Consider the following 20,031-nt stretch of genomic DNA (forward strand, 5'->3'; position numbering starts at 1 on the left):
GGATGCTCATCTCAGTCATTGAAATTGAATGAGGGATGCTCATCTCAGTCATTGAAATTGAATGAGGGACGCTCATCTCTGTCATTGAAATTGAATGAGGGATGCTCATCTCAGTCATTGAAATTGAATGAGGGACGCTCATCTCTGTCATTGAAATTGAATGAGGGATGCTCATCTCAGTCATTGACATTGAATGAGGGACGCTCATCTCAGTCATTGAAATTGAATGAGGGACGCTCATCTCAGTCATTGAAATTGAATGAGGGACGCTCATCTCAGTCATTGAAATTGAATGAGGGACGCTCATCTCGGTCATTGAAATTGAATGAGGGACGCTCATCTCGGTCATTGAAATTGAATGAGGGACGCTCATCTCGGTCATTGAAATTGAACGAGGGATGCTCATCTCAGTCATTGAAATTGAATGAGGGACGCTCATCTCGGTCATTGAAATTGAACGAGGTATGCTCATCACAGTCATTGAAATTGAACGAGGTATGCTCATCACAGTCATTGAAATTGAACGAGGTATGCTCATCTCAGTCATTGAAATTGAACGAGGTATGTTCATCACAGTCATTGAAATTGAACGAGGTATGTTCATCACAGTCATTGAAATTGAACGAGGTATGCTCATCTCAGTCATTGAAATTGAACGAGGTATGCTCATCACAGTCATTGAAATTGAACGAGGTATGTTCTTCACAGTCATTGAAATTGAACGAGGTATGTTCTTCACAGTCATTGAAATTGAACGAGGTATGCTCATCACAGTCATTTCCCATAAAGGGCATCTAATCTAGTGTAGTCGTTAAATGCGACAGGCAGGATACTTTAATAGGCCAAGTTAAAAGGCATACTGTACTGTAGGTAAACTGTAGGTGAGTGTGTTTAAAGTCACTGTTAGTCACCAAACTACCTCTGCTACATATGTTTCAAAATGTCTTGACCCCACAGAAAAACAAACAACAACAAGAAGCTAACTGACACCATTTTTAAGCTGTTGGAGAAGCTAGATGAATTAAAAACTGCCAAAGACACAGTAACCCCAGGCTCAAGAAAGGGTTTCCAGCTTCATGCACCAATTTAAAATTAAAATGGGAATGCCATCACAGTTTGTTATTCCGTTATCCAAACTAAAACAGGAACCTGTTTTACTTTCCACTGAAGCGAATTGATCTCAGCCAGACAAGCTCAATAACACAAACATCGAAGTCCTGTGGGTGTTTTGAGCAGGCCAGCCCTTAATTGGGACATAGCATTTGCATGAGAACAGCCAGGGAGAGCGTCCTCAAGACTCAATGGTGATAAGAGGATTAGCTTGGCTGTCAAAGACATTTTGACAGCTGGAAAAGGATCCTCATGACCCTAAACAATGCATTACAATAGGGAAAGGTCAGTTCAGTCAAAGGAAGGGAAAAGTCATCCAAAAGCGGAGCCTTGAGCCTTTGGTGCAAACTTCACAGCTCACCCTCTCGGGGGCAAAAGCAGACATAAACAGTGGCTTTGGGGCTAATGCTAATGCTATGTCTGTGCTATTCAGGCTTCACGCCACAGGACCCTGTATCTATGCTCTCCACTTCCATTGCCCTAGCTAGCCAATGGGCTTAGATTATGAGTGCACTTGAGTGAGCTAGCTATCATCACTTCCATCTCATCTCAGCCTGATTGAGTTCTGTTTGTATTTATGGAGAGGGAAGCTTCCCCTGAGGGAGATCAGTGGCCATTGTATTCACCATGCCCGCAGCTCAGCTTGCAGGGTCAGTGGATATTTAGTCAAGAGATGCCCCTACACCCATCAGTTAGCAATTTAATCAAAGCGTCCACATTCATTTTGTATGTGTCGAGGGGGATTTGGCTCATAAAACCGATGGAGCTGGGTTGTTGTACAAAGAAACATTGGCATTCGAGAATGATGCATTTTCTGCCTCAGCCTCTGTATTGTGTTTACTGGTTATGAAGTCATACAAATCGAAAAGAAAAAGTGAATCCCGTGAACCCGTACGAAAATTAAGGGAAAAAAAGGTTATTGTCAATTTACTTTTTTCAAACTAAAAATGAAATATTGACTTGTGTTATATGTTTATTTCACTTTCAAATAGTTTATTTAGGAATTATTATTTTTTGCTATAAAAGTATGTTTTCAGACATATTTCTAGTACTAGAAATAGTTTGTTCGTATTAGTTTTTAGTAAGTTGGGGGCGTGCATAATGCAAATTAGACAGAATGTGGAATTCTGGGAAAACATGCACCTACAAGACAATTGCTAAATTGTCAAATGATTTTAAAGGTAGAGTCAGTGATGCACAAAGTAAACAGCAGTGTCAGGCTGACTTCCTGATACACAAGCGTGAGGCTAAACTTCTCTGCTGTTGCTGTTCACGTGGCAGCAGATTGAAGAATACCAGCAAAACAGAAATTGTATTTTTATGTTGTATGTAATTTAGGCTAGGATACAGTTTAACACTATAAAGGAATAGAAGTGTAAAAGTACTGGTAGATGTTTTATTAATTGTTCTTCATGCTCTATAGGGGAACTCAGGGTTGGGTTTCAGCATCGCTGGAGGAACAGATAACCCCCATATCGGTGATGACCCAGGGATCTTCATCACCAAGATCATCCCTGGTGGCGCGGCAGCAGAGGATGGCCGGTTAAGGTGAGTGCTATGGATTGAGCCCTTTACAAATGAACACTTCACTCAAGACATTGAGATAGCATTTATACAAGAGCATTTTGCTGTCAGAATGAATTATAACTTTTATTTTTATTTAACCTTTATTTAACTACGCAAGTCAGTTAAGAACAAATTTTTATTTAACAATGACGGCCTACCCCGGACGATGCTGGGCCAATTGCGCACCGCCCTATGGGACCCCCGATCACGGCCAGTTGTGATACAGCCCGGGAATGAACCAGGGTCTGTAGTGACACCTCTAGCACTGAGATCCAGTGCCTTAGACCGCTTCGACACTCGGGAGCCTATGGAAGGCTCGGGGACTCTCACCCATCATTTGATCTAAGTGCCTTCAGGAAGTATTCATACCCCTTGATATATTCCACATTTTGTTGTGTTACAGCCTGAATTCAAAATGTATTAACTTCTCTAGGGTAGGTGAGATGCTAACGTCCCACCAGGCCAACATCTGGTGAAACTGCAGAGAGCTAACATTTTAAATACACCATTCGTTGTATTAAACATTCTTGTAAATACATGTATCTTACATCATTTAAAAGATGAACATCTTATTAATCCAGCCGCTGTGTCAGATTTCAAAAAGGTTTACTGCAAAAGCAAACATGCGATTTTCTGAGGACGGCGCCCCACATACACAAGTATTACTAGCATTTTCCAACCAAGCATTAGCGTCACGAAAGTCAGAAATAACAATAAAATAAATCGCTTACCATTGAAGATCTTCCTCTGGTGGCAATGCCAAGTGTCCTAACTACACAGTGAATGTTCGTTTTGTTTGATAAAATCAATTTTTATAGCCTAACACGAAACATTTGTAAACCGGTTGCGTTGTGATTTCCGTCTCATTCAACTTTGGACGAAGCGTTTGTGGTAATTACACACACTAAAAAAACTTTATCCAGTCATGGTTGGTTTCATTGCAATCCTCTGGTTGTTACTAACACAACCATACATGATGGCTCTTTTCCCGGGACGTATTGACCGAAACAAACCGATTTGAAGACACCAATCAATGACCTCATTGCGCACCAATGGTAGGACCGGTCTATCGTTGATTGACTGTATTTTGGCCCAATGACCACTGATCATCTTGAAATCTAGCTTGGAAGATAGCCAATGAGCTGAGGTAAACGGCAATATGTAATGGTTATACGTTTGAAGACCAGCCTTTGTCGTAAACTCTGGCGTAAAAGAGGTTCATTCGCCATTGCAAATCCTACTTGACGGAGCCACGAGTGTTACGCATAGCAGTACATATTCAATAGCATTTTCAACAAGTTTATATATTTAAATTATGGCGAATAAATCAGGAAAAGCTAAAACAAAGTCTAGGTATACAGATTTAACCCAAATTATAGAGGAAATTGATAGAGACAGCCCCCCATCTCACAGCTAGCCTCCAGGGAGCTGCTCATCCAGGAGCTTGCTAGCTACAACAAGTCCACTGCAGCACCTTCTGCTCCAACCAGTGCTGTTTACCTGCCCAGATTCATCTCTGCAGGCATGAATGTGCCTCAGGGCAAAAAGGGCACAGTAGGGAGACGTCGTTGTGCCCTTTGTCACAGGAAATGCCCCATCACCTGCACCACCTGTTCAGTAAGCCTCTGCTTTACAGCAGAAAGAGACTGCTATGGGCCATGGCACCAGCAGCACAATATTGTGTAGAGGACTGAGGGTCTTCACAATATTGTAAATAGAAAATGTGTAAATAGTTACCCCTGTTATTTGTTTGTTTATTATTATTTATTTATTTTATTATTTTTTTCATATATATATTTATTTTTTGGGGGTGTGTTAGAATAGCATTTATGTATTTTGTATATAGTTATTTCCTTCAAAATGTATCACTGTACCAATTCGGCCACTTGGGTACATTTGGGTACATTTGTGTGGGACACCTGGGTGACTTCATGCTCAATGTCATGTAGCTCGTTCATTTTTGAAGTTATCTGTCTAAAACTTTGCTCAGCTATTGTTGCCATCTTATGTTCTTCATTCAAATCATCCACAGCATCCTATCTGTATGTTTGGCTGTTCTTGGTCATTTGAAAGATGATGCAGCAACAATAAAAAACAGAAAACGTATGTTTATTTCCTTGTATTTTCTTCTACCAGATCTATTGTGTATTATTCTCCTACATTCAATTCACATTTCCACAAAATTCAGACTGTTTCCTTTCAAGACAACCATTTTCAAGTCTTGCCATAGATTTTCAAGCAGATTAAATTCAAAACTGTAACTCGGCCATTCAGGAACGTTCACTGCCTTCTTGGTAAGCAACTCCAGTGTAGATTTGACCTTGTGTTTTAGGTTATTGTCCTGCTGAATGGTGAATTCATCTCCCAGTGTCTGGTGGAAAGCAGACTGAACCAGGTTTTCATCTAGGATTTTGCCTGTTCTTCCGTTTACTTTTTACTCCCCAGTCCTTAATGATTACAAGCATACTCATAACATGATACAGTCACCACTATGCTTGAAATTATGGAGAGGTAGTCAGTAATGTGTTGTATTGGATTTTCCCCAAACATTACACATTGCATTCAGGACAAAAAGTGAATTGCTTTGCCACATTTTTTGCAGTATTGCTTTAGTGCTTTGTTGCAGACAGGATGCGTGTTTTTGAATATTTTTATTCTGTACAGGGTCCTTTTTTTCCACTCTCACTCTGCCAGGTTAGTATTGTGGAGTAACTACAATGTTGTTGTATCACAGCATTAAACGCTGTAACTCTTTTAAAGTCACCATTTGCCTCATGGTGAAATCCCTGGGCGGTTTCCTTCCTCTCCAGCAACTGAGTTAGGAAGGACGCCTGTATATTTGTAGTGACTGGGTATATTGATACACCATATATAATATCGTCATCATGCTCAAAGGGATATTCAATGTCTGCTTTTTTTTACCCATCTACCAATACTAACTTTTCTTTGCGATGCATTGGAAAACCTCCCTGGTCTTTGTTGTTGAACCTGTGTTTAAAGTTCACTGTTCAACTGCGGGACCTTACAGATAATTGTATCAAAAATCATGTTATTTACTCCTGAACTTATTTAAGCTTGCCATAACAAAGGGGTTGAATACTTATTGACTCAAGACATTTCAGCTTTTCAAATGTAATTAATTTGTAAACATTTTGAAAAAACATTATTCCACTTTGACCTTATGAGGTATTGTGTGTAGGCCAGTGCCAAAATGTCTCAATTTAATCCATTTTAAATTCAGGCTGTAACACAAAAAAATGTGTAACAAGTCAAGGGGTGGGAATGTTTTCTGAAGGCACTGTATACAGTTGAAGTCAGAAGTTTACATACACTTATGTTGGAGTCATTAAAACTCGTTTTTCAACCACTCCACAAATTTCTTGTTAACAAACTATAGTTTTGGCAAGTCGGTTAGGACATCTACTTTGTGCATGACGTAAGTAATTTTTCCAACAATTGTTTACAGACAGATTATTTCACTTATAATTCACTGTATCACAATTCCAGTGGGTCAGAAGTTTACATACATTAAGTTGAATGTGCCTTTAATCAGCTTGGAAAATTCCAGAAAATGATGTCATGGCTTTAGAAGCTTCTGATAGGCTAATTGACATCATTTGAGTCAATTGGAGGTGTACCTGGGGATGTATTTCAAGGCCACCCTTCAAACTCAGTGCCTCTTTGCTTGACATGACTAGAAATCAAAAGAAATCAGCCAAGACCTCAGAAAAAACATTGTAGACCTCCACAAGTCTGGTTCATCCTTGGGAGCAATTTCCAAATGCCTGAAGGTACCACGTTCATCTGTACAAACAATAGTACGCAAGTATAAACATCATGGGACCACGCAGCCGCCATACCGCTCAGGAAGGAGATGCGTTCTGTCTCCTAGAGATGAACGTACTTTGGTGCGAAAAGTGCAAAGCAATCCCAGAACAACAGCAAAGGACATTGTGATGATGCTGGAGGAAACAGGTACAAAAGTATCTGTATCCACAGTAAAACGAGTCCTATATAGACATAACTTGAAAGGCCGCTCAGCAAAGAAGGAGCCACGGCTCCAAAACCGCCATAAAAAGCCAGACTACGGTTTGCAACTGCACATGGGGACAAAGATCGTACTTTTTGGAGAAATGTCCTCTGGTCTGATGAAACAAAAATAGAACTGTTTGGCCATAATGACCATCGTTATGTTTGGAGGAAAAAGGGGGAGGCTTGCAAGCCCAAGAACATCATCCCAACCGTGAAGCACGGGGGTGGGAGCATCATGTTGTGGGGGTGCTTTGCTGCAGGAGGGACTGGTGCCCTTCACAAAAATAGATGGCATCATGAGGTAGGACAATTATGTGGATATGTTGAAGCAACATCTCAAGACATCAGTCAGGGAGTTAAAGCTTCGTCGCAAATGGCTATTCCATATGGACAATGACCCCAAGCATACTTCCAAAGTTGTGGCAAAATGGCTTAAGGACAACAAAGTCAAGGTATTGGAGTGGCCATCACAAAGCCATGACCTCAATCCTATAGAAAATCTGTTGGCAGAACTGAAAAGTGTGTGCGAGCAAGGAGGCCTACAAACCTGACTCAGTTACACCAGCTCGTCAGGAGGAATGGGCCAAAATTCACCCAATTTATTTTGGGAAGCTTGTGGAAGGCTACCCAAAACGTTTGCCCCAAGTTAAACAATTTAAAGGCAATGCTACAAAATACTAATTGAGTGTTTGTAAACTTCTGACCCACTGGGAATGTGATGAAAGAAATAAAAGCTGAAATCAATCATTCTCTCTACTATTATTCTGACATTTCACATTCTTAAAATAAAGTGGTGATCCTAACTAAGACTGGGAATTTTTACTAGGATTAAATGTCAGGAATTGTGAAGAACTGAGTTTAAATGTGTTTGGCTAAGGTGTATGTAAACTTCCGACTTCAACTGTATGTGCTATGTTTTGAAGGCTCGATCATGTAATGGATAGGCTGAAAGGGTTCGTTTTCAGATTTTCCCCCAAATGTTATATAACTTTGAGAGCTATTCTTTGACAATTTGTTCCAGAAATCTACCATTCACATTGTCTTTGTTCGTCATGTTAGTAGTTTGGGTTAACGTTAACGCTTCATTGGATTGCATTTATTCCCGAAACTATCCCTAAACACCCCAATATAAATCTCACATGTGCTACTATGGCAGACTATATGCTATAACAGTATTACTCCTTGTAGAAGTCATTTGAGCCTACATGAATGCAGAGCCAAACGAAAGTCTTCTTTAAGAGGTGGTGGGTAAATAATCAGTTCTAGATTCGGTGTGAGTCAAGAGAGAAATGTCACTTAGAGAAGCAATTACATGCTCTCTCTGTTTTACCCTTGCCTGACTTTGGGGAGCTATGCTCAGCTTTGGATAAATCACACTGGCGTGTCCAATGAATGTTTTGTTTTCTAAGATGTGCACAGAGACTAATGCATTAGTGGGAAAGGCCTACCGTCTCAAAGACACAATGGGTTTTGACACTGTTTAAGTATTATAGTCAGGCACACTTCTCCTCTTGTGGTAATTTATTCACTGCACAGTCCGGGGAATGTAGCATAACATTACTTATTCTAAGCACATTGTTGCTCTTACGTTGTAGCTGAATGTAAATAGGAAATACTCAAAAGCTTTTCTCTGGGAGCACTCTACAAAACATAAGAATTTTGGGATGCTTAGAGCACCACTTCGTTAGCAAGATAACAGAAACTAAAAGGGATGTTCAGGATTTTACAACTTGATGTTAGATGGTTTCTCACCCTGAAAGTAGTCTATGGGCCAGGAGACACTGAAGAGACACTGAACTGAACCAGGAGACACATGGTTCAGTTCTCTTTAAACAGCCGTTACAAACTTCAGTTAACTTTAGCCACCTCTAGCTGACAAGCAATGGATGTGATAGGGGCAATCGTGCAATCTTTTTTTTGTGGGGGGGGGGGGGGAGGCAAATCACCTTCAACCTCAAACCACATAGGAGTTGATTTCAGTTGATTTCAGTTTATTTTTGCCTTGAAAGTGACAATGGCCGTGCCCGAATACCCATTGTAAATAGTAGGCATTTTGGGTATGCGAAAATAAAATGTTTTATCAGCGTTGGGGAGTAACGGATTACATGTAATACGTTACATGTAATCTAAATAATGCCACTTTAATCATGTCTACATATCTTACATTACTTATATTACTCATATCACATGTATATACTGTATTGAGACCCAATCACTGGACATTTTAATAAATGGATCACTAGTCACTTTAAACAATGCCACTTTAAATAATGCCGCTTTAATAATGTTTATATATCTTACATTACTCATATCACATGTATATACTGTATTTTATACCATCTACTGCACCTTGCCTATGCCGCTCGGCCATCGCTCATCCATATACTTATATGTACATCTTTTCATTCACCCCTTTAGATTTGTGTGTATTAGGTAGTTGTTGGGAATTGTTAGATTACTTGTTAGATATTACTGCGCTGTTGGAACTAGAAGCATAAGCCTTTCGTTACACTCAAATTAACATCTGCTAACCATGTGTATGTGACCAATAAAATTTGATTTGATGTAAGGATTACAAAAAACAGTAACTGTAATCCATTACGTAAAAATATTGTAATCGGATTACAGATACTTTTGAAAAACTAGATGATTACTTCGTGGATTACTTTGAAATTCAGAAAGGATGTTTGTGAGAAAAAAATATTTGACACTTCTCTGTTTTCTCAATGACATTCAAAGCAGCATTGAAAAAAGGCGCAAGTTTAAGTTTGTTACACCTGAGCGAGTCTGACCACAAATCAGAGACCACTATGATGACACACCAAATGTGTTTGATGGATCGCGGGAAAGGAGCAAGAATAGGCTTTTGTAGGCTACAATCCAAGCTATGTCTTCTAATGGTGCGACTGCTGTCGGCATCCAAAGATTATCCAACTTGAATAAACGCTTGGAGGTAAGGATGACAGCAGTGGTTTAGTCTACGGTGATACGGATATCACTTATTATTGATATCTACATAGCGCATTGATGTGAATCATACTGCTGCTCTCTCGTTTAGCTATTTGCGCCTCACGGATTGCGGTTGTTGTGGATGGCTGTTCACAAATCTAAATATGTATTTCAAACCAATAATGGTTGAATTCAAGAAGTTGAATCTACCTATCAGTCATTGTTTTTGAAACCAGTGGACAGCCAGTGAAAAATGCACTCTTGCAACAGCTGCATAGTGCGAATCTCAGCCTACGGAATAAAAGTGGGGCTTTTATTGCTCAATCTAATTCATGCTGATAAAAAATAAATAAAATTGACACATACTCAAACTCGCACACTTTTGATAGACTTAAAGGGGCAATCTGTAGTTGCTACATCCATTTTTGGACTTATAAATTATATATACACTACCGTTCAAAACTTTGGTGTCACTTAGAAATGTCCTTGTTTTTGAAAGAAAATTTGAAAAATTGTCCATTAAAATAACATCAAATTGATCAGAAATAGAGTGTAGACATTGATAATGTTGTAAATGACTATTGTAGCTGGAAACAGCAGATTTTTTTATGGAATATCTACATAGGCATACAGAGGCCCATTATCAGCAACCATCACTCCTGTGTTCCAATGGCACGTTGTGTTAGCTAATCCAAGTTTATCATTTTAAAAGGCTAATTGATAATTAGAAAACCCCTTTTTTAATTATGTTAGCACAGTTGAAAACTGTTGTGCTGATTAAAGAAGCAATAAAACTGGCCTTCTTTAGACTAGTTGAGTATCTGGAGCATCAGCATTTGTGGGTTCGATTACAGGCTCAAAATGGCCAGAAACAAAGAACTTTCTTCTGAAACTCGTCAGTCTATTCTTGTTCTGAGAAATGAAGGCTATTCCATGTGAGAAATTGCCAAGAAACTGAAGAACTCGTACAACGCTGTGTACTACTCCCTTCACAGAACAGGGCAACCTGGCTCTAACCAGAATAGAAAGAGGAGTGGAAGGCCCCGGTGCACAACTGAGCAAGAGCACAAGTACATTAGAGTGTCTAGTTTGAGAAACAGACACCTCACAAGTCCTCAATTGGCAGCTTCATTAAATAGTACCTGTAAAACACCAGTCTCAACGTCAACAGTGAAGTGGCGACTCCAGGATTCTGGCCTTCTAGGTAGAGTTCCTCTGTCCAGTGTCTGTGTTATTTTGCCTATGTTAATCTTTTATTTTTATTAGCCAGTCTGAGATATGGTGGTTTCTACAACTCTGCTTTCTTCTTTACAACTCTGTTTTCTTTACAGCTCCTCTATTGGAGGTATACGACACAATTCTTCCAGGATAAATTCCATAATTTGGTGTTTTGTTGATGGTGGTGGAAACGTTGTCTCAGGCGCCGCTCCAGAATCTCCCATAGGTGTTCAATTGGGTTGAGATCTGGTGACTGAGACGGCCATGGTATTTGGTTTATGTCATTTTCATGCTCATCAAACCATTCAGTGACCACTCGTGCCCTGTGGAAGAGGGCAGTGTCATCCTGGAAGAGCCCACTACCATCAGGATAGAAATTATTCACCATAGGTTGGAGGTGATCCCTCAGAATGACATTTATTGAATGACATTGAATGACATCCCTCAGAATGACATTTATTGTGCATTTATTGGTGTTTACCTTGTGTTCTAAGGGGTTGAGTGGAACTTGACCATGCCAGGAAAATGCACCCCACACCATAACAGAGCCGCCAGAACTCTCATTTACTTAAGTGCTTCCTTTATTTTGTCACTTACCTGTAGTTTTAGTAAGCAGTAGACAAGACATATTTTGGACACGGCCAATTATATTTTTAGTTCAGAATGAAATACCTTTTTATGAAGCATATAGTGCAAACGTTTTGCTTTGCTGGGGTGTGTGCTAATGAATACACCCCAACTGTTCAGTAGTTGAACAGCTGTATAATAATCAGACATTCAACTTTGGGCATTGCACTGGAAATGCATATAGTGTACTTACTGCAAACTAACAAAACTCACTGCTGACCAAGGCTTCATGCTGATGATAAAAACACAGCTATTATACATGTGTAAATAGGCAGAATCTCTCGCTCTGCTTGAGTGTGTGTGTGTGTGTGTGTGTGTGTGTGTGTGTGTGTGTGTGTGTGTGTGTGTGTGTGTGTGTGTGTGTGTGTGTGTGTGTGTGTGTGTGTGTGTGTGTGTGTGTGTGTGTGTGTGTGCGCACGTGCGCGCGTGCATGCGTGCGTGCGTGCGTGTGTGTGCACATAGGATCCCAGCTGGTCCCTTACAATGCGCCTCAGGAGAGTTCTGGCCTTAAACGCGGGGACATGGATATTTGTGGCCTCTCCTCACTGGGTTAAAGGCTAACACTGCAGCAGGGGCCCCCTGCCACACACGCTCACACACAAATACTGTTTCCCAGGTTTACACTCATGTTCCCATCCTCTTCCTTTCTTGCAGAGTGAATGACTGCATACTGCGGGTGAATGATGCCGACGTGTCTGAGGTGTCTCACAGTAAGGCAGTGGAGGCCCTGAAGGTGGCCGGCTCTATCGTCAGGCTGTACGTTCGCCGGAGGAGACCCATGCTGGAAACTATCATTGAAATCAAACTCATCAAAGGACCAAAAGGTTGCTAAACTCCCTTTCCTTTGTTTGTCTATCTATAACCATGCACATCCAATATTCTTTGTTTTGTTCAGTATTTTGTTATTGGGGGTTTTGTACCCACTTCCGTTGGCAGGAATTGAGACAAACCCACTGAAATCAATTAAACATGCTACACTGGCCGCAGAAGCGGCACATCAGCGAAGCAGCAAAAACACAAGGTTCTCTTTGCTGAAACATCTTCTTACGCTTCAAGTCTACTTTCTAGCGCTACAGTTGTCTGTAACGCGTACCTTGCTGATATAAGTGGCTTGTGCTTGTGATCTGGAGGCACCAGCCAAACCACTAAACCACCCTGGGCCACAACACATTCTTTTTCAACCTCCACCCTATTTCTCCTCAGGGCTGGGCTTCAGCATCGCAGGAGGGGTGGGCAACCAGCACATCCCGGGGGACAACAGCATCTTTGTCACTAAGATCATAGATGGAGGTGCAGCACAGAAGGACCAGCGCTTGCAGGTTGGAGACCGGCTGCTTATGGTAAGTTACTGCAGCTTCACTATCCCTGCACTGCCCTGTCCTCATCCCGCATAGGTGGACCACTAACATACTGTACTGTGAAAGCGTTGTACTGCATAACAACCTTCATAACACATGTATTCAACATCCTTCATAAGGGTTTTCAAATAGTGGTTTATTTATTTATATTTGAGCCATTTAGCAGACGCTCCTATCCAAAGCAACTAGGATTAAGTGCCTTGCTCAGGGGCACATTGACAGATTTTTCACCTAGTTGGGTCGGGGATTCGAAGCCGCGATTTTGGTTACTGGCTCAACGTTCCTAACCGCTAGGCTACCTGCCAACATTGTACAACGGAGGAGTGAATAGTGTTTCAGAAGGTTGTACACAGTAAAATGTACATTTATGTTGTATAATAGATATATATATTTTTAAAATCCTTATGAAGGATGTTGAATAAATGTGTTATGAAGGTTGTTATACAGTATAATTCTTTCACAGTAATACACAAAGGTATTACGTTGTAGCAACACACCCTTTTTCAGAAGAGTGATTTGCTTAACTGCAGGTTAATTCAACTAGCTACCTTCCTGCTGCCTCCAGCTCCGGGGGATCCCCAGCCATCGTAATCTGCATTTGGCAGGCTGCACTTGGCAGCACCAAGTAGCATGATGTCGGTCTGGCATGTGAGGAGTGGAACATGAGGTTTAACCGTCTCACGCAATGCCTGTGATTTTCTCTATGCTCTCTCCACCCCAACAGGTGAACAACTACACGCTGGAAGAGGTCTCCCACGAGGAGGCTGTAGCCATACTGAAGAACACGTCTGACGTTGTGTACCTGAAGGTGGGCAAGCCCACCAGTGTTTACTTATCAGATCCCTATGGGCCACCTGATATCACGCACTGTGAGTTTGTCACCTCTTTTTCACCGCTCTACCCACCCGTGCTCCGGCGTGAAGTTTCCACCAGCTACAGATCTAGGATCAGCTTCCCCTTCCCCCATCCTGACCTTAAGTGGGGGGCAGTGCAAAACTGACCCAAGATCACCGTCTAGTGGCAACTTTACCCTAGTCCCCCACCTGTAGAGAGACAATTTTAGTTTGTAGTGGGAATAGTGTAGAAGAGAGCAACACTTAAATGACAGATTAAACCTGTATGAGTAACCTCTACTGTTCTAGATCAGGGCAGTCATCTTTCACTTTGCAAATGAATGTTTCCTTTCACTCTGATGCAGCATGTTTGTTCAACTCTTTAGTATCATCCCTGAGTTTAGATAGAGCCTCAATTTGATTGTGATGTGTGTAGTGATTGTTTTTGAGTGCATTGTGCATAGTGTACTCCCTTGCCATGTAAATTTGAATGCCAAAGCATTGGATTTAGTCATATTTCTATTGTGTTTTTAGATCATGTATTATGCCAATGTTGCAACATTGTATGAGCCTCTAAATATGTTAGCCTCTAAATTATATGTATTTGATTAAGTGATTGGTTGATTGATACGTGTAGTCATTAACTGAATGCTGAAGTCTGACGAGCAATGTACACAACTGTTTTCTTTCCAGCGTTCTCTCCAGCAATGGAAAATCATATCTCTTCCGTGGGCAACAACGGCACTCTGGAGTACAAGTGCAGTCTTCCCCCCATGCCCATCTCTCCTGGAAGGTACTCCCCCCTCCCAAAACACTTACTCGGGGAAGAGGACATTAACAGGTTGGATGGTTTTTCCTTCTTACGGTAATTACATCCCTTCCTACCAGACAGCAGTAGTATTACAGGTAGAGCCTCTGTCACCCCACCCCATGTTCTATGGAAACTCAAAAGCAATCTTAAATGACGTTACAAGTTGTGTTGGCATTGATTGCTTTGGGGATTTGTCCTCCTGCCCCATCCTCCCTTCCCACCTCTCTAGTCCCTGCTGTTTTCATCCTGTGCTCTGTGTTTTGCACTTGCGAGTCCTGTTTTTCAACTGTGTTGTCTTGTTGCACTGTTTTTAATCTGGCGATACTTTGTAGAGACACGTTGTAACGATCGTCGTCATATTCCTCCTCCTCGGATGAGGAGGAGCATGGATCAGACCAAAACGCAGCGTTGTAATTTGACATGATTTATTTTAGACAAGACAAAAAACGAACTATACTTGACTAACTAACAAAATAACAAAACGGAGTAGACAGACCTGGACATGCGAACTTACATACAACGAAGAACTCACGAACAGGAAAATGACTACACAAAAGAACGAATGTACAAACAAACCGAGACAGTCCCGTGTGGCGCGACAAACACAGACACAGGAGACAACCACCCACAAACAAACAGTGAGAACAACCTACCTTAATATGACTCTCAATCAGAGGAAACGTCAAACACCTGCCTCTAATTGAGAGCCATACCAGGCAACCCAAAACCAACATAGAAACAGAAAACATAGACTGCCCACCCAAAACTCACGCCCTGACCAATAAACACATACCAAACAACAGAAAACAGGTCAGGAACGTGACAGAACCCCCCCCTCAAGGTGCGAACTCCGGGCGCACCCCTACAACTCAAGGGGAGGGTCTGGGTGGGCATCTGTCCGCGGTGGCGGCTCCGGCGGTGGACGAGGACACCACTCCACCACTGTCTTTGTCCCCCTCCTTAGCGTCCTTTGAGTGGCGACCCTCGCCCCCGACCATGGTCCAGGAACCTTTACTAAGGCCCCTCCTACATAGAGGAGACAGCTCAGGACAGAGAGGTAGCTAAGGACAGAGAGGTAGCTCAGGACAGAGAGGTAGCTCAGGACAGAGAGGTAGCTCAGGACAGAGAGGTAGCTCCGGACAGAGAGGTAGCTCCGGACAGAGAGGTAGCTTAGGACAGAGGGACAACTCTGTACTAATGGCAGCTCCGGACTGGGTGGCAGCTCCGGACTGGGTGGCAGCTCCGGACTGAGTGGCAGCTCCGGACTGAGTGGCAGCTCCGGACTGAGTGGCAGCTCCGGACTGAGTGGCAGCTCCGGACTGAGTGGCAGCTCATGACTGAGTGGCAGCTCATGACTGGAGGGCAGCTCATGACTGTAGGGCAGCTCATGACTGGAGGGCAGCTCATGACTGGAGGGCAGCTCATGACTGGAGGGCAGCTCATGACTGGAGGGCAGCTCATGACTGGAGGGCAGCTCATGACTGAAGGGCAGCTCATGACTGAAGGGCAGCTCATGACTGTAGGGCAGCTCATGACTGTAGGGCAGCTCATGACTGTCTGGCGGTTCTGGCAGCTCCTGACTGGCTGGCGGCTCTGGCAGCTCCTGACTGGCTGGCGGCTCTGGCAGCTCCTGACTGGCTGGCGGCTCTGGCAGCTCCTGACTGGCTGGCGGCTCTGGCAGCTCCTGACTGGCTGGCGGCTCTGGCAGCTCTTGACTGACGGACGGCTCTAATGGCTCGGGCCAGACGGGCGGCTCTAATGGCTCGGGGCAGACGGATGGCTCAGACGGCGTTGGGCAGACGGATGGCTCAGACGGCGCTGGGCAGACAGATGGCTCAGACGGCGCTGGACAGACGGATGGCTCAGACGGCGCTGGACAGACGGATGGCTCAGACGGTGCTGGGCAGACAGATGGCTCAGACGGTGCTGGGCAGACAGATGGCTCAGACGGTGCTGGGCAGACTAACAGTGCAGGCGGCGTTGGGCAGACAGCCGACTCTGACCTGCTGAGGCGCACAGTAGGCCTGGTGCGTGGTGCCGAAACTGGAGGCACTGAGCTTGAGACACGCACCACAGGGAGAGTGCGTGGAGGAGGACCAGGGCTCTGGAGACGCACTGGAAGCCTGGTGCGTGGTGTAGGCACTGGTGGTACTGAGCTGGGGCGGGAAGGTGGCGCCGGATATACCGGACCGTGTAGGCGTACTGGCTCCCTTGAGCACTGAGCCTGCCCAACCTTACCTGGTTGCATGCTCCCCGTAGCCCGTCCAGTGCGGGGAGGTGGAATAACCCGCACTGGGCTGTGTTGGCGAACCGGGGACACCATGCGTAAGGCTGGTGCCATGTACACCGGCCCGAGGAGACGTACTGGAGGCCAGATATGTTGAGCCGGCTTCATGGCACTTGGCTCAATGCTCACTCTAGCCCGGCTAGTACGGGGAGGTGGAATAACCCGCACCGGGCTATGAACACGTACAGGAGACACCATGCGCTCTACTGCGTAACCCGGTGTCTGCCCGTACTCTCGCTCTCCACGGTAAGCCCGGGAAGTTGGCGCAGGTCTCCTACCTGACTTCGCCACACTACCCTTTAGCCCCCCCCCCCAAGAAATTTTTGGGTTGTACTTGCGGGCTTCCAGCCTTGCTTCCGTGCTGCCTCCTCATATCGTCGCCTCTCCGCTTTAGATGCCTCCAGCTCCGCCTTGGGACGGCGACACTCCTCTGGCTCTGCCCAGGGTCCTTCTCCGTCCAGAATCTCTTCCCATGTCCAATCCTCCTTGACCCACTGCTGCTGTCGTTGCTGTCCGTTAACCCGCTGCTTGATCTGGGTTTGGTGGGTGGTTCTGTAACGATCGTCGTCATATTCCTCCTCCTCGGATGAGGAGTATGGATCAGACCAAAACGCAGCGTTGTAATTTGACATGATTTATTTTAGACAAGACAAAAAACGAACTATACTTGACTAACTAACAAAATAACAAAACGGAGTAGACAGACCTGGACATGCGAACTTACATACAACGAAGAACTCACGAACAGGAAAATGACTACACAAAAGAACGAATGTACAAACAAACCGAGACAGTCCCGTGTGGCGCGACAAACACAGACACAGGAGACAACCACCCACAAACAAACAGTGAGAACAACCTACCTTAATATGACTCTCAATCAGAGGAAACGTCAAACACCTGCCTCTAATTGAGAGCCATACCAGGCAACCCAAAACCAACATAGAAACAGAAAACATAGACTGCCCACCCAAAACTCACGCCCTGACCAATAAACACATACCAAACAACAGAAAACAGGTCAGGAACGTGACACACGTGAAGATATGCTGAAGGCTGGCATGGTCAGTGTGTGCACCTTTTCCACCTTGCTGTATGTTTTTAAGCTTGCTCTTTGAATCTAATAATATAATGTATGTAAAAATGGGCGGATCTAAATCATTTATTCAATTTAACTGTCCAATGCAGGCATTTTTATCTTAATATCAAATCATTTCTGGGTAACAGTTAATAGATTTTCCACTAAAGTTTCTACTAAAGGAGAGAAGTGGAGTGTTATGCTGGAGTAATATAGTGATGAGGCTTGTGGTGATGTCGTATTCTCCTGCCGGCCACTGTATGGATCAGCATTTTGTCTCTGACGCATGGCAGACGTGTTACTCCAAGCGACATCCAGGCTGCGTGTTGATTGGCTCAGTGCCCAGGCAAATTCAGAGCAACACGAAATGACTTAGCAGTCCTTATGGAGAAAATATGTTTCAAACCTGTCATCAGCGTTCTAGAACAGAAAGACAGTCTTGATCACTACAAGACGAACTAAGACAACTGCAAGTTAATTTAGTAACTTCCTACTGTACCACATCAATCAAATTTGTCTTCTTGATATGTTTGATAAATTAAACAGAATGCATAAATACTATAGTGCCAAATCATTTCAATATATGTTTTAATCTGCACAGTTTTGCATCTATAAAATAAAAAAATATTGTAGTATTGTGTTCTAGTTCAAAGTTTCATACAGTTGAGCATTTAATAGATGGTTTGAGATAGAAAACACACTGGACTTTAATTCAGAGGGTGGCCCCACTAGTTAACAGGGTTGGGGTCAATTTGAATTGAAGTCAGTCAATTCAGGAAGTGATTAGAATTAAAAAATTATATTATTGAATAGGAATTGCAGTTTACTTCCTGAATTGACTGACTTCAATTCAAATTGACCCCAACCCTGCTAGCTTATAGAGAACCAAACCTGCCATAAATAAATGCAGACGTAAATAGATAAATACATGAATAAATAAATACATGCACACATAAATAGATAATACATGAACACATAAATAGATAAATAATTATTAGCCCATTTATTCATTTATATTGACTTCATTTATTTATTTTTGTATTTCTTCCTCCAATATGATAATGGGGGGGTGTCAAGAAAACGTATGTGGGTGGTATCCAACACACCATTGGTTGTATCAATGTCAAGACGTGTTGCTCTATTGCATTATTGAAGAATGAAAATGAAGTCGCTCTTCATACTGTCTTGATGGGAAAAGGAAGCCCATGCTTAATGTTTCTACAAGAGGCAGCTAGCTGGGAGCTGGGATCTGATTGGGTTTCATCAAAAAAGCTCAGTGAAGTGAGCTAGAGAGTGCAGGAGGAGAGGAGAGATATCTGTGTCTTTGCTGTGCTGCAGCATGCTCAGAGCTGTGGCCAAGTAGAGGCATCACGAGTCTGGGCCATGCGACACAGTGGGTTTAGTGGGGGGAGGGGTGGAGTGGTGGGGGTATAGTACTGGGAGAGATAGAAAGTGGGCCACTGAGCAGGCAGGCTTACATCCAACCACACTGATTTAATCTGCAGGAGAAAAAGCACGGCTAATGCTGCCCTACAACCAACGGAGCATCACACACAGACACACACATACAGACACACACACACAAACAGTCTTAAAGTAATGCACATGCAAGTGTTTTAGAAAACCTCTTAAAATATACACAAATAAATGGCACAGTAATGCACACATAATGGACACATACTGCACACAAATCGTTACTAATTTGATCACTCACTCACTCGTTACATTAGTTAAATGTAAGGTGCTACATTATTGATCCATATCAACCAGGAACCTTTAGCAATTAGGACTTTGGCATTTTATAAATGCATTAAGTGCATGGTGGTCCCTCTTGTAGTCTCTTTTGTAAGGAATGTATTTATGTTTATCAAGTCCAGCAATTCTCCCTGACCAAACACTTTGTGTCATCCTCTGTAGCATGCGTCCAACTGTTTGTTTTGTCAAACACAAAAACACGTGCATGATTTTTGTTCTTCATTTAGTTTTTATGCTAAATGCCAACAAACTATATTGTAAATATAAAGCTATTGGTGTTCGTAATTCTAATTCATAAAACCAAGTAAAATCTAGTTCTGTTTGCAGTTTCTTTCGGTCTTCTTGGCATTGCCTCTCTGATTCGGACTATTATTGCTCTTCCTTTATTGGTCTTATCTCTTCCCCAA

The 20,031-nt window shown here is 42.9% G+C and overlaps 1 protein-coding gene across 1 annotated transcript in view; it reads left to right on the forward strand.

Moving 5' to 3' along the window:
* The window catches only part of LOC120056955 (disks large homolog 2), a 166,182-nt gene that overhangs the window by 96,677 nt on the left and 49,474 nt on the right, over positions 1–20,031 (forward strand). Inside the window, exons 5-9 of the mRNA XM_039005263.1 lie at positions 2,534–2,658; positions 12,157–12,326; positions 12,706–12,842; positions 13,585–13,729; positions 14,387–14,534. Of these exons, the coding sequence (XP_038861191.1) occupies positions 2,534–2,658; positions 12,157–12,326; positions 12,706–12,842; positions 13,585–13,729; positions 14,387–14,534 (725 nt within the window). The remainder of the gene's footprint in view (positions 1–2,533; positions 2,659–12,156; positions 12,327–12,705; positions 12,843–13,584; positions 13,730–14,386; positions 14,535–20,031) is intronic.

Source organism: Salvelinus namaycush, chromosome 12, assembly GCF_016432855.1.
Source record: "Salvelinus namaycush isolate Seneca chromosome 12, SaNama_1.0, whole genome shotgun sequence".
NCBI lineage: Eukaryota > Metazoa > Chordata > Actinopteri > Salmoniformes > Salmonidae > Salvelinus > Salvelinus namaycush.